Below are 15,078 nucleotides of genomic sequence, written 5' to 3' on the forward strand. Positions count from 1 at the left end.
TGGATTGCCCGGACTACCCACACTGGGCACATCACAGCACTCGGCCATCAGACCGGCTGCACTTGCCGCAGGCTGCCATCTGGGGAGAGGGGGCAATTGGGGGGCTGCAGGAGAGCTTCCACCCCAAAAGCCCGCAGAGCCAGCTCAGTCCTCCCCATAGGGGGCTCGTGCCCCATTCCTCCCTCACCTCCTTCCACTTACCCATCCCTAGCCCCTTTTCTTGATGTACAAAATAAAGGACAATTGTGTTCAAAAATGGAATCTATCTTTATTGAACAAAACTGGGGGAGACTGGGAAAAGGAGGTGGGAGAGGGGAGGGCAACTAAAATGATCAGGGGTTGGGAATAGGTCCCATATGAAGAGAGGCTAAAGAGACTGGGACTTTTCAGCTTAGAAAAGAGGAGGCGGAGGGGGGACAGGATAGAGGTCTCTAAAAGCAGGAGTTGGGTGGAGAGGGTGCATACAGAAAAGTTCTTCATTAGTTCCCATAAAGAAGGACTAGAGGACACCAAAGGAAAGGAATGGGTAGCAGGCTTCAAACTAGTAACAGAAAGTTGTTCTTCACAAAGCAAAGCGTCAACCTGTGGAACTCCTTGCTGCAGGAGGCTGTGAAGGCTACAACTAGAACAGAGTTTAAAGGGAAGTGAGATCAAGTCATGGAGGTTGGGTCCATGGAGTGGTATTAGCCAGGGGGTAGGAGTGGTGTCCCTGCCCAAGGTTTGTGGAAGGCTGGAGAGGGATGGCACGAGACAAATGGCTTGGTCACTGTCTTCGGTCCATCCCCTCCAGGGTCCCTAGGGTTGGCTGCTGTCGGCAGACAGGCTACTGGGCTAGATGGACCTTTGGTCTGACCCAGGACGGCCATTGTAAGCTCAGGGCTCAGGGTCGGGGGTCTCAGTGGACCCCCTTGATTCTCTTGCACACTTGCTCCTGGGTGGCCAGGCTGGCAGCTCTCCTGCCCTAGCCGGCCACTTTCCTGTGCCTAGTGCGGAGGCTGTGGACGAGGTCCACGATGTCCGCACTAGCCCAGGCAGGTGCCCGCCTCTTGCGGTCCCGAGAGCCGCCAGCCTGGTCCCGGGAAGAGGGGGAGGGCTGAGGGGGCATTGGGTGGGTGGCTCGATCCGTGCCAGGTGCAGGGTCTGCTGGCTGGGTGCTGGCAGGCTTGCACCTGGCACGGGCACCGTAGCCAGCCCGTGCCCCTTTAAGGGCTCCGGGGCCGGGAGGGGGGCAGATGAGTTTCCCTGGTGTTGGCCAGAGTGGCCACCAGGGAAACCTGGGGAGGGCTAGCCTCCCACTAGTTCGAATTAAGGGGTTACACACCCCTTAATTCGAACTAGCTAGTTCGAACTAGGCTTAATCCTCGTGGAATTAGGTTTTCCTAGTTCGAACTAAGCGCTCCGCTAGTTCGAATTAAGTTCCAACTAGCGGAGTGCTTGTGTAGCGCCTATCAAAGTTAGTTCGAACTAACGTCCCTAAATGATTAGGGGGCTGGAGCACATGACTTATGAACTAGCTTTGTAGTGTAGACATACCCTAGGTGATTGTAATAAAGAGCAGTGGTGACTTACGAAATGGCTTTGTGCACTCAATGAGGAGGGCTAGGGGCAAGCCTGACATCCAATGGAATGGAGCATTTATCTCTGTTCTGGCACATGGGTTAGGGAGAAGACACAGGTAAAAACATGTCCTGGTTCACATGCAAGTGGGAGACCACGTTGGGTACTAGTGCTGGCTGAGGGTGTAGCTGCACTCGGTCTTTATGAGAGACCATGTGAGGGAGCATGTGAGGGGGCTCAGAAGTATATGCTTTGAGTTCAAGACCCTTGTAGATTAGATTATAGCCACCAGAAAGGCCACCTTCCCAGAAATGTAGGACAGATGGCAGAGGGTTCAAATGGAGGACCCATGAGCCTGGGCAGGACTAGGCTTAGGTCCAACTGAGGAGTGGGTCCTCTAGGTAGGCACTTGTGAATGCAAGAGATGCTCCAACAACAATAGGAACTATTTAGAAAAGCTAAACATGGGTCCGGATTTAATGCATGGGAGGGTTCTGAGGGAGTTGGCAAGTGTCACTGCGGCGTCTTTGGCCATTATCTTTGAAAACTCGTGGAGATCAGGACAGATCCCAAAAGACTGGAAAAAGGCAAACGTAGTGCCCATCTTTAAAAAAGGGAAGGAGGACAATTCAGGGAACTACAGACCTATCGGCCTTACCTCAGTCCCTAGAAAAATCATGGAGGGAAACCTCAAGGAATCCATTTTGAAGCACTTGGAAGAGGGGAAAGTGATCAGGAATAGTCAACATGGATTCACGAAGGGCAAGTCATGCCTGACCAATCTGATTAGCTTCTATGATGAAGTAACTGGCTCTGTAGATATGGGAAAGTCGGTGGATGTGATATACTCTGACTTTAGCAAAGCTTTTGATTCGGTCTCCCACAATATTCTTGCCAGCAAGTTAAGGGAGTACGGATTGGATAAATGGACTATAAGGTGGGCCCAACAGGTAGTGATCAACGTCTCGATGTCAGGTTGGCAGTCGGTTTCTAGGAGAGTGCCCCATCTGTTCTTGGAACAGTTTTGTTCAACATCTTTATTAATGACCTGGATGAGGGGATGGATTGCGCCCTCAGCAAGTTTGCAGATGACACCAATCTAGGGGAAGAGGTAAATATGCTGGAGGGAAGGGATAGGGTCCAGAGTGACCTGGATAGATTAGAGGACTGGGCCAAAAGAAATCTGATGAGGTTTAACAAGGGCAAGTGTAGAGTCCTGCACGTGGGAAGGAAGAATGCCAAGCATAGTTACAGGCTGGGGACCAAATGGCTAAGGAGCAGTTCTGCAGAAAAGGACCTGGGATTACAGTGGATGAGAAGCTGGATATGAGTCAACAGTGTGCCCTTGTAGCCAAGCAGGCTAATGGCATATTGGGGTGCATTAGGAGAACATTGCCAGCAGATCCAGAGAAGTGATTATTCCCCTTTATTCGGCTCTGGTAAGGCCACATCTAGAATACTGTGCCCAGTTCTAGGCCCTCCACTATAGAAAGGATATGGACGCATTGGAGAGGGTCCAGCGGAGGGCAATCAAAATGATTAGGGGGCTGGAGCACATGACTTATGAGGAGAAACTGAAGGAGTTTGTTTAGTCTGCAGAAGAGAAGAGTGAGGGAGGACTTGATAGCAGCCTTCAACTTCCTGAAGGGAGGTTCCAAAGAGGCTGGAGAGAGGCTGTTCTCAGTAGTGATGGATGGCAGAACAAGGAGCAATGGTCTCAAGTTACAGTGGGGGAGGTCTAGGTTGGATATTAGGAAAAACTATCTCACTAGGAAGGCGGTGAAGCACTGGAAGCACTAGGAAGGTGGTGGAATCTCCATCCCTAGAGGTTTTTAAGTCTCGGCTTGACAAAGCCCTTGCTGGGTTGATTTAGTTGGGATTGGGCTGGACTTGATGACCTTCTGAGGTCTCTTCCAGCTGTATGATTCTATGATTTTCCAATTTAATCTCACAAACTACACAAAAAGATTATTCGACACACCACTTAATAAGCAACCTCCTGTTATTTATAATGTGTAAAGAAGTTACGTGACAGCTGTGAAACACCACAGCGCAACACTACAGAACAATCTAGGATAGAAAATGAATGATTCCACTGTGTTACATGTTTGCCTATCTCCTACTACTCTCTTTAAAACGTTGGTCTACATTCATTCCAAGCCACTCATCTTCACACCCCTTCCTTCTCTAAGGGTACATCTACTCTGCAACACTGTTTTGAAATAACTGGCGATATTCCGAAATAACTTAGTCCGCGTCTACACAGCAGGCAGTTATTTCAAAATAATGTCAAACTACTGTCAAGCTGGAGGACTTCTTACTCCGACTCCTGTAACCCTCATTGTATGAAGAGTAAGGGAAGTCAGTGGAAGAGTGCTCATTTCGAAGTAAGTGCCATGTAGATGCTCCCAATTATGAAATAAGCTATTTCAAAATAAGCTGCGCAAATTGAGCTAAGCCCTGCTGTGTAGACGCACCCTAATTTACCAAATATTTTTACACAATGCCCCTTGAACTCAGAATCTCTTCCCTTTCAACTGTGCCTCATTCAAATCCTTCCATTAACTGCTTTTCTATGAGACCAAGACATGCAGTATCTAACCCAGTTTAATTTTTTTTTACAAACGTATTATCAGTTATTTGGAGATTTAATTTATTTAATTGTATTGTGTGACTGAACTGTTCCTAGCTTAGATATGCACACTCTACACTGCAAACTCCTTCTCTGTTATTAATCTATTCAGTACAGAATATAGTTCACAATTAGTAGGAGCCACTCTCAGTATATCTGGATAAAAGCTAGTAGCTTTGGAAAAGAGAACTATTACTGTAAATCCAAGCCCCTTAACAAAGTTAAGAAAGGCCAGCTGCTCCAGGAAAGCCCTACAGCAGGTCCACCAGGGTAATAAAATAGAGATTGGAAACTTTAAGCCATCTACGAGTACTGGAGGAAAGCCACGAGTTACTGATCTATAGTCTGAGAAGTCTAAATCGTAGAAGCTAGAGCAAGGGTTGGCAATCTTTGAGTCTGAGCTGAGTCTGTTAGGATAATCTGCTGACAGGCAGGCCATGAGAAATTTTGCTTATATTGGCCCCCCACCCCGGCTCCCAGTGGCTGTGGTTTGCCAATGGAAGCTGTGGGGGGCGGCACAGGCTGCAGGAATGTGCTGACTGCTACTTCCCACTGCCTCCATTGTCTGGGAATGGCAAACCTTGTCCTCTAGGAGCTGCAGGGGGCCATGCCTGCGGACAATCAACATAAGCAAAATATCTCATCACCTGCCAGCTGCTTACTGACAGACTGAGAACCAAAGGTTATTGACCCCTAAACTAGAGTCACGGATCTGACATTTTCCTTTTGATTAGTCATCAGAACACTATGGGTGCATCAAGCTTCTTTCGAAAGAGAGCATCCACACCTCAAAACCGGATTGAAAAAGCGATCTGCTTTTTCAAAAGAGAGCGTCCAGACTGCATGGATGCTCTCTCGAAAGAAAGCCCTGATTCACAGAACGGCCACGAGGGCACCTGTGCATTGTTTTGATTGCCTCTTCTTCCGAAAAATGACCCTGTTCTGCATCCACACAGGCCTTTTTCCGAAAGAGCTCTTTCGGAAACCCCCCTGCGTTGAAACCCCCCCCTGCGTTCTTTCAATTTAATTTCGAAAGAACGTGATTGCAGTGTGGATGCAGGTGAAGTTTTTTCAAAAAAAGGGCAGTTTTTTTGAAAAAACCATGTAGTCTAGACATACCCTTTTAACTTAAAGTAGATATATGGTGTTCTCGAGTGTGGACTGCTATAGGTAGTTACACACGTGTTTACACAGCTTGATATAAAATATATTCTAAAAGAGATAGTCTAGTCTGAAAACAGATGCAACTTCCATAAAATCCAGTTGTGTTACGCCAGATAGAATAAATGGGGACTCATCCTGAAGTAATCAATTTATTAATGAAGAAACTGATTTATCCTAGAGGGTGTGTCTAGACTGGCAAGATTTTGCGCAAAAGCAGCTGCTTTTACTCAAAAACTTGCCAGCTGTCTACACTGGCCACTTGAATTTGCGCAAGAGCACTGACTTTGTAATATACAAAATCAGTGCTTCTTGCACAAATACTTTCACGCTCCCGCTCGGGAAAAAGCCGTCTTGCGCAAGAATACTTGTGCAAGTGGGCCAGTGTAGACAGGGAAGAACTGTTTTGCGCAAAAAAGCCCCGATGGCTAAAATAGCGACCGGGGCTTTCTTGCACAAAATCGCATCTAGACTGGCCACGGATGCTTTTGCACAAAAGCAAATCGTTTGCGCAAAGGCACTTGCCAATCTATATGGGCTTTTGCGGAAATATTTGTAACGGAAAAACTTTTCCGTTAAAAGTATTTCCACAAAATCATGCCAGTCTAGACGCAGCCTAAAGTGTCTGAAAACAACACGTAGAGTGGGATTTTCAAAATCACTCCAGGTTGGCCAAACTCTGTTTTCATTTAAGAAAATCTTCTACTTTAATCGGAACAAAGTTAGATCAACACTGAGCACTTGTGCAAAAATTCAACTGGACACTAAGTATTAACTTATGTATTTTAATTCCAAATTCTAAAATATGCCTCTAATCTGTCTTCCTGTTCACAACATTTGCCTCTTTATTTACATATGGGTGAAACAATCTGGCTGTGCTTTCAGCTATAAGTTTTCCTTGTCTTGGACCACCATGGTAGTCACAGAGGGAAGACTAAGGGCTTCAGCAGGGTAATGCACTCTATGGGGGTGTGATTGCTATAGCACACCAACATTCTGTACATTATTTGGTCCAAGTAGACCCTGCTGGTGAATACTAAATGAACCTTTCATCCAGTACAGTGCACACCCAATATGTGTGTATACTAATCATTCTAGTGCAAGAAAACCCTACACATGTGGTCTGAAAAATCTCATGTTAGATATTAAAATACAAGCCTCCTTTAATAGGACCCAAGTGCCTAGGCCCCCAACTACACTGCAATGTTTCTGCTAGTTTTGTATATTAGTATCTCTGTTGCAGATGACATACCAACTAGAGAACCACACAGCTAGCCTCCGCAATGAAAGCCATTTTTTAACATCTCTATGGAAGGAAAATTACTAACTAACTGATCACATTAGTTTGTATATTTAGTCAGATTCCCTGTACTGTTACCAAAAGGAGTTGGGATTCTAACTACTGTGGGAATATGATTAGTGCCATAACTGGGCTTAGTAAGATTTGCTTTAGGAGCAACCCCCATGCAGACCATCACTTCTCAGGATTAGAGGGTAATTAAAAATAAACGGTATCTTTCCTACAAGAACAGAAGCACCTTGGATGCACTGAAGTGAAAACAAAAATCCCGCTTTAGTTGATTATCTTATGTAGCATGTTCTTTGCCCCAGGTCATGGTAACTGCCAAGCATATTTGTCACAGATGATTACACTTTAGCAGATTGGCCTGCCAATGCGATTTGAACTTTGCTTAAATTATAAGTCACGTTGCCATCAAAATCAATTTCCCACCATGACAAAAAGGCTACTTAGGCTTTCAAGTACACTGGATTGCAAATGAAAATCTCTCAGAGTGTAACCACAAAGGAGACTCACTCACCTGGGTCTGTAAAAGCAGTAAGGCAGGCGCTTGGTTTCTACTTTCTCAGCTTGAATGAATATTCTCATGTGTGGTTCAAAATATAATATAGTTGTATAGGCTCTGAGTGACCATCGTTCTGGAAGGCTGAAATATCTGGTATGTCAACAAGACCACAAAGCATGAACTCTACTACATGGAGAAAATTAGATGCATAATAACCTAAGATAAGATGCCTACCCCAGGCTCATTAAACTAAAATGCACTGGATCCCCGTCGTGCTCTCTGTAGGTATTAAAAGATTTTTGAAGGTTTTGTCCAGAGTAAATCTGTCAGAACTTTGCCAATAAACTGCAATTTGTACAGTGGGCTTCAGCTGATGGTACTAAAAACTACAATCTAGTTCTTGATTTGGCTCAAAATTAGATTTATAATGGGATGCTGTTGATATACAGTATGAACATCTCACTAACAATGGGATTCACTGCCACATAGCTTCAGGCGTAAAGTAAAGAAAGTAAATACAGTCATTTCCCCATAGTATTATGCCACACATATCTACAGTGCTTTATAGATAAGGAAGAGATGTGAAAATATGAGACACGAGTTCAGTCTGATGAGCTGGGCTGGAGAGCAAAAAGCCCTTCTGGGTAGCCTTGCTCCTCAATCCCTTTCTTATCTCCTTAGTTCTCCTTCTTTTCCTGGTTTCCTGGCTGGAGAGTATGGAGGACTCTCACCCTAGTGGGCTCTCTGGGGCCCCTAGCTTCACTACACTATAGAACGAACAAGAGACTTTCCAGCCAATATCTTTGGGCACCATTCCCCATGCAGGCAGTGGGAGAAGGCCAAGTCAGAAGACAAGCTTCCTGCCTTACCAAAGGGGAGGGGAAGCTGGACAGGGTGAGTGGGATGGGGAAGGAATCTTTACTAAAGCAACCCAAGGACTAGAGAAAGATGACTTATTCTGGTGATATCTCTAATGGATCAAATATATGTGTTTAAAATACTAATGTGAATAAGGCAAAACCATATTTCAGCCAAAAGATATTTTAAGATCATAAGCATGACCCCCACAGACCAAATAGCTTCCACCCCCCAGTGACAAGTACCATTGGTATTTTAAATTATTCACCAGCCCTGCACTTTGTGCTTTCAACAACTTGCAACCAAGTTCTGTCTGCTTCCTGAACACAGCATTAGGGATTGAAGAAAGAGAGTATTCCTAGATCCACACCTATAGCATGCTTGAGAAAACATGTTACATCAGTTTTATCTATTACCAGAACATTTACCCAGCGTTGCTCGGGTCCTTAACTCAATTTTTGTTTTTCTTCATTTAAATCATTGCTCAGGGATGGAGATGGGGATGAGTTCAGTATGCAAGTTTCCCCAGGGAGAGAGGACTATGCCAGTCCTCGGTTACTATAGCAGCGTGGGGCTAGGTGAGAAACACCTCTCCATGGCCACAGCAGCTACAGTGGGCATGGCAGTGGGAGGTATGCATGTCCCCTGACTGAGGCAGGTCCAGGTTCATCTGGCCCCTGTGCTGCCCAGCCAAAATAAGTAATGTAGCAAACTGTGCACTTTCCCCTCGCTCCCTGACGAACAGGAACAGCCTGCCATGTTCCCATATGAATAGGGGTGGGGGAGCTTCAGCCCTTCCATCCTCCCTAAAGGGTTCTGGGGGAAGGGAGTGAGGCTCAGGGCTGCAGCAGTACCAAAAGGTGGGGGAATCCCACTTTTCACCTGCCTGATGATTCAGTCTCTTTTCTGTATAGTTTTATGAGAAGCGATCCCATTTTCCTGACACAACCAAACCTTACCTTGCTTTTAGTTATAAGAGAAAGCTGTATACTGAATTTAATGGTCCTAGCTCTTACCACTTAAGAGGAGCTCTTGAACAGATAGACAGACACATAGACATTGCACAGACAGACCAATAGACAAAATCTCTCAAATATGTAGTAGATGCTACTGGTATAAACTCAGGGTTATCCACAGCATTATGAAAATGCTCAGATTATGATACCAAATCAAACACTTTCCTTTTCACACATTTTTCTTTTTCCTTTTTTTCTTCATAACCTCTCTTCTCGTCCCTTTTAGTTTTTCACATCTTTCCTTTGCCTTCAGATCCCTTCTTTATCTTCCTTTATCTAACTTTCTCTTTATTGTCCCTTCTCTTTACTGTCCTTTCTGAAAAAAAATTACATGTTCCTTTTAATTAAAATGTTCATTCACTTAGGGTATGTCTACACTGCATTCGTCTTTTGAGAAAGGAATGCAAATGCAGCTGAGCGAAACTGCAAATAAAGCGTGGATTTGAATTTCCCGTGCTTCACTTGCATAATGGTGTCTGGGCGCTTTTTCGAAATACCCTATTTTGAAAAAAAAAATCCGCTGTGTAGACTGGGTTATTTTGAAAAAAAAACAAAAAACCTTCTTTTGAAATAACCCTTAAACCTCATTTTTTAAGGAGCAAGGGTTAGTGAGTCCTCTAAGGAAATAAACTGTGGCCACCTACCTAAAGGCTCTATACACAGGATGCTTTGGAAAGATGACGTGCTAAGTCAAGAGTCATCTAAAATCCAGGATACGTTATACTGCTGGTTTTAAGGATTACACCCACTTTTTTACTTGCCTCTAATATTCACGGGCAGTCCCTCAACACTGATCCCAAAGGGGCATCCAAGAGCATACCATCCATTTGTTACAGACAACACAGAGAGCAGTGAATGTTTATCTATTATATAATTTCTCATTTGCCTTGTTTATCCAGTTTTATTAGTAAGTGAATATCGTCATTTGCACAACTGGCCAACCATGCTATATTTGCCTCTTGATCTTATGTTACCTCCTCCATCACTTTGTCAAAGAAAGGCATTTCTGCATCGCTTTTCCCTGACACCTTGGTCTCTTTTCTGAAGGAGAACATATCCATTCCATTCCATTCATAATCAATTGACAGTTCCCTAATGAAATACTTTTACTGATGTATGCAGCCATGTACTACTGATTACAGATATTCAGTCACATCTTTGCTCCAGTAATGTAATTACACCACTTACTTGTCCAGAAGACCGGTAATCATAATATCTGCATGGTCAGTTCTAATATCGAGCTCTGGCTCGCCACTGAGCGTAAGTTTCACATTGTAAATAATGATGAAAGTTCCTGAGGAGAGAAGATATGCATCTTTAATATGCATCTATTAGAATAGCTTTCAAGATCCTTTTCAGGTGCTTCTTTACTTTTTAATCTTGTCAAACTAGCCTGTCTAAATAATATACACAATAGCCAAATAAGGGCAGCTATTTTTGTGGCCTCTTTTAAACTAAAGCCATGGAAATATGTATGTATAACCTACAGTATTGTGTCTGACGCAAATTGAGTTTACAGACACTGAGGGCTTGTCTAGATACAGCTAGTACAGAGCAAGCTGGGATGTAAACATTTCACATAGAGGATGGTCAAATGGCACTGGGCAAAGTTAAGGCATACTAGAAGGCTCCATATGACCAGGTAGACCCCAGTTGCACACTAACTCAAAACAAGGCCTAAAATTAAGACAGTCAGAGCAACAGGAGAGAGAGGGTGAATTCAGCGATCAGGCTGAAGGAGAAAACAGACACTTTCTTAGGAATCAAGAGAGGAGATGGAGAGTGAGAGAGAGACTCTTCCCAATGGAAGGTGATGCTGAGGACAAGGCTCTTGAATTAAGCATTACAGTGTGTAAAAAGACAGAGAAGAGGCTAGTCAGATAAGAAGGACGAGCAGAGAGGAAATCTAAATAGTCAGGACCAAAGTGCATGGAGAATTACAGAATTCTTTCTAGACGTTTTTTCATATACACGTGCCAGTTTTGACATTCAAATAAAATATACACATTTTACTCTCTTTATAAGAGCTGCCAGACTGTAGGGTAAACACCCCAGTACTTCCATTTTCTTATTAATAAAAACATCTGGCCAAATAAGAATTTCAATAATTGACCTTCACGATAAGCGTTAAAAGCAAATTGCCTCTCTAACAATAATTCAGTACAGCTGTGTTTTAAAGAACTGCTTACATGAAAATTGCATTGCTTGGTAAAGCTTACCACTTCTCCCATAGATTGCATCAAATTGCTGCAGCAATTCAGTTTCACTGTTAAAAGGGGAATATTTAAAGATGATAGACATCTGTACAGTGAATTTCTCAAGATCACTTATGACAGGTTTTCTAGTGCTTTTTGACCAGGAGGTTATTGGGACGATCATCTGTATAAAAATTGTGAAAACAATATTTCAGGGACAATTACATATTAAATAGTAATAGACTAAGTTGAATATTTTTGATTGTTCTGGTTTCATTTTATGTTTAATTATTTTTTGGAGAAATTGTAATCCTACAATTATTTTTAAGATAAACAGGTTTACACAATCAAGATACAGAAAGCTACTAATTAAAAATCAAATCAATACAAAAACAAAACCACAGAAGAAATCTGGTAAAAATTAGATTCAATTTTTTATTTCCCAGACCTGGGATTTGCCATCCTATAATGTATCACACACACAATTTCTGCAAAGTGACTAGGCTCAGGCCTGACAATAGGGACTATTTTAGAGGCAAACATCAATGCCTAGCTAAGGACTTAAGGAAATCAGTTCTAGCACCTGAAGAAGGCGGCTAGCACACTACTAACCTGGGATTATGAAAAACCAGGTTCAACTCTTCTCTGCCACAGTCCTTGTGCACCAAATGCAGGTAATATAGTACCCTACTGAACAGGGTGTAGAATGGTCAAGAACATTAATGACTCAGATTCTACAAATGGCCCCCAATACCAAACACCTAAGAAAGACTGCTTTAGAACACACACAACAATGAAGATACCTTACAAGGCCAAAAAAGAGTTGCCAAAATAAATAGTAATCATTGGAAAATTCAATTATTTTCCTCCCAAATAGAAGAGCCTATTTCTCTTATGAAAAGCTATACCGTACTATAAAGAGGCAAAATCACACACAGAGAGACAAGTTTATTAGGGAAACCTGTCACTGCTATCCATGGTTACAGAATCATTGTATTATAAAGTACTAGAAGTGGAAAGGACCTTGAGAAATCATCAAGTCCAGTCCCCTGCCCTCATGGCAGGACCAAGTGCCATCTAGAACACTAGATCATCCCTGATGTCTCTCCAATCTGCTATGATTACAACATCTTCATATTCAATACAGAATGTGTGTCAATGCAGAATGGAACTATTGAGGGTTTACATGACAGTTGTGCCAAACCCTTAGGGTATCAAAATTTGTCCTTTTGAAAAATTCTGAACTTCAAACATTCCCAAGCAGGGAATTCATTTTAAACACAATGGGAACTATTCTCAACTAGCCAGGGACATAAAATTTTCCTGGGATGCAAGAGAGTAGAGCAGTGTTCTAATAAAATATAAATCTGTTTTTTCCTCCTTTTTTGTGAGACCGAGACAAGAGAGTGGCCCATTTATTCTCATAAGCTCGAGGGTAAAGCCCAATTTACAGAGGAGAAGGGTAATTTGTCAGTCATGACCTAAAGCCAAGAGAAAATGGGCTTCATATTTAAAACAGCTGAAATTACTGACTTGCCAATAAATTCTCTCATCTGTACTCGTTCTTTTTCTGGTGTCACATCCATCTCTATTCAATTCTCAGTGTGTTCAAATAAAAGTGTCCAGTTCTGTATTTGGTCATTCAGATGACCTCTTGGGCCATGTCTACACTATACACTTCTGCCAGCATAGCTATGTTCCTGAGTGTGTGAAGAGGTGTGATCCTCAACAGACATAACTGTCAAAAGAAGCCCATAATGTAGGCGCAGTTAAACTGGCATTACTGTGCTTTTACTGGCAAAGCCTGTTTCTCTTGTGGGATGGTGAAGATATTAGTAGAAAGCACAGCTTTGTTAACACAAGTGGTGTTTTGCTGGTATAGTATATTTATACCAGTAAGTACCCTTATGAACACATGGTGTTGGGTTACATCTACACTACAAGACAGGGGTGTGGTTCCCCTGATCCTGTATAAATCTCATGGTAGCTTGATGAGAACTAGCACAAGTATAAATAGCAAGATAGCTGTCATAGAGGCAGTGGCATCAAAGCCATGGATGAGCCATGATGAGTACATATCCACGTTTCAGGCAGATTTGTACACAGTTCGACTCAGCTGTGCCTACGCTGCCACTACCCGTTCTACTCTAGCTACACTGCCACTTATGTGCATGCTGTCCTCCAGGTTAGCACAAGTATGTGTGCACAAACAGTGCAATCACGCCCATAGCTTGTAGCATAGGTATAGCATTTAAGGATTCCAGGTGTTGTTTTACAAGCAGACATCCTATTAAGATACTCTTGCTGTATTTTTCATTTCTCATGCCTCTCTTTCATTGATCCCTCTTTTCTCTTACTTTTGTTTTCAGTTCCATCCCTCACTCGTCATATTCCTGAGCTTTACCTTGTTCCTTGCTACACTGACAAACCTATGGGCTACAACATCATACCTCCTTCTTAACCACTCACATTCCAATAAGGAAAGCTACGCCTGAATCTTTCCAAAACCTATCTAGTCATTTTGGGAGACAGAAAGGAGTTGCTAAAGACGGAAGATTCTCACTGGTTCTACCAGGTCGCCATCTGACATAAGATCTGACAGGAAGGGTCCAAACAGTATAAATTGTTGATTGCGATTAAGCCAACAGACTGAAGCACAGGATCAGTTTTGGTCTATGCGTATGCTTCAGATGTCGGCAGAGTGTACTACCTGATAAAGCTCTACTTCACCAGTTCCATAAAGAAAAATAAAATAGAAACAAAGCAGACTTGGACAACTTTTTCTCTACATGAACAGCCATTTATGTACAGGCAGTCCCCGGGTTACGTACTAGATAGGGACTGTAGGTTTGTTCTTAAGTTGAATTTGTATGCAAGTCGGAACTGGTACATATTGTAGGGGAAACTCTAGCCAAACATTTCTCCAGAGCTCAGTTTTATTCTCCCAAACCTCACTTCCCTCAGTCCTTTATTCTCAAGCTGAGGTGTCTGCTGAGAAAAGCTGTTCTGCGTCTCCCTGGTCATCTGCGGGGGGGGGGGGGGGGGGGGGGCGCTAGCTTCGCGTCTCCCTGGTCTGCTGCGGGGAAGCAGCTAGTGCGGGGTTGCCTCACCCCGTTTGTAAGTAGGGATCCGATGTAAGTCGGATCCATGTAACCCGGGGACTGCCTGTATTTCATAAACAACATTTCTAAGGACAAATGAGAAGTTTCATTTATATTAATAAGCAATAATTATTAAAACATAACTGTGACATTTTATGCCAGGAGTGATCAACCTAAACCTGTGAAGGAGCCAGAATTTACCAAAGCACATTGCCAAAAAGCAACAGTTCTGTGTCACCAGCCTTGATCATCTCCCTACCACCACTCTCAGCACATCCTGCTCACGGGCAGCCCCACCAGTCAGTGCCTCCTTCTCCTTCTCCTCCTACCCACTGGGATCAGCTCTCTCTCAGTGGGAGACACTGGAGGGGGGAAGCATGGGTGTGACAGGCTCAGTGGAGTCGGTAGGAAGTGGCAGTATCCTAGGAGGAAAGGGTGGAGGCGGACACTGCCTAGGGTAGAGCTGGGAGTTAAACAGTGAGCACCCTCCGGCCCAGTAGAAAGTTGGCACCTGTAGCTCCAGCCCTGGATTTGGTACTTATATAAGGAGTTTCTGAAGAGCCACATGTGGCTGGAGGCACAAGTTGGCCACCCCGTTCTATGCTTTGAGACAGCCCCTGGTTAATTGCCGTATTCCTCATTTATATATAATTGTGATCTTTCATATAAAGCCTGCCATGCGAGGTATCGGGAGACAAAACAATGATTTTCACCAAATCGTAACCTATCTAAATATGTGTATCTCGAATACAT

At 43.5% G+C, this 15,078-nt stretch overlaps 1 protein-coding gene across 2 annotated transcripts in view; it reads right to left on the reverse strand.

Moving 5' to 3' along the window:
- The window catches only part of LOC102458110 (MORC family CW-type zinc finger protein 1), a 60,146-nt gene that overhangs the window by 24,351 nt on the left and 20,717 nt on the right, over positions 1-15,078 (reverse strand). For both annotated transcript variants that reach the window (XM_089773071.1, XM_089773063.1), the window contains exons 8-10: positions 11,249-11,408; positions 10,218-10,323; positions 7,171-7,305 (exon numbers count right to left, since the gene is read on the reverse strand). In XM_089773071.1, coding sequence (XP_089629197.1) covers positions 7,171-7,305; positions 10,218-10,323; positions 11,249-11,408 — 401 coding nt within the window. The remainder of the gene's footprint in view (positions 1-7,170; positions 7,306-10,217; positions 10,324-11,248; positions 11,409-15,078) is intronic.

Source organism: Pelodiscus sinensis, chromosome 1 (assembly GCF_052426305.1).
Source record: "Pelodiscus sinensis isolate ZL-2025 chromosome 1, ASM5242630v1, whole genome shotgun sequence".
NCBI lineage: Eukaryota > Metazoa > Chordata > Testudines > Trionychidae > Pelodiscus > Pelodiscus sinensis.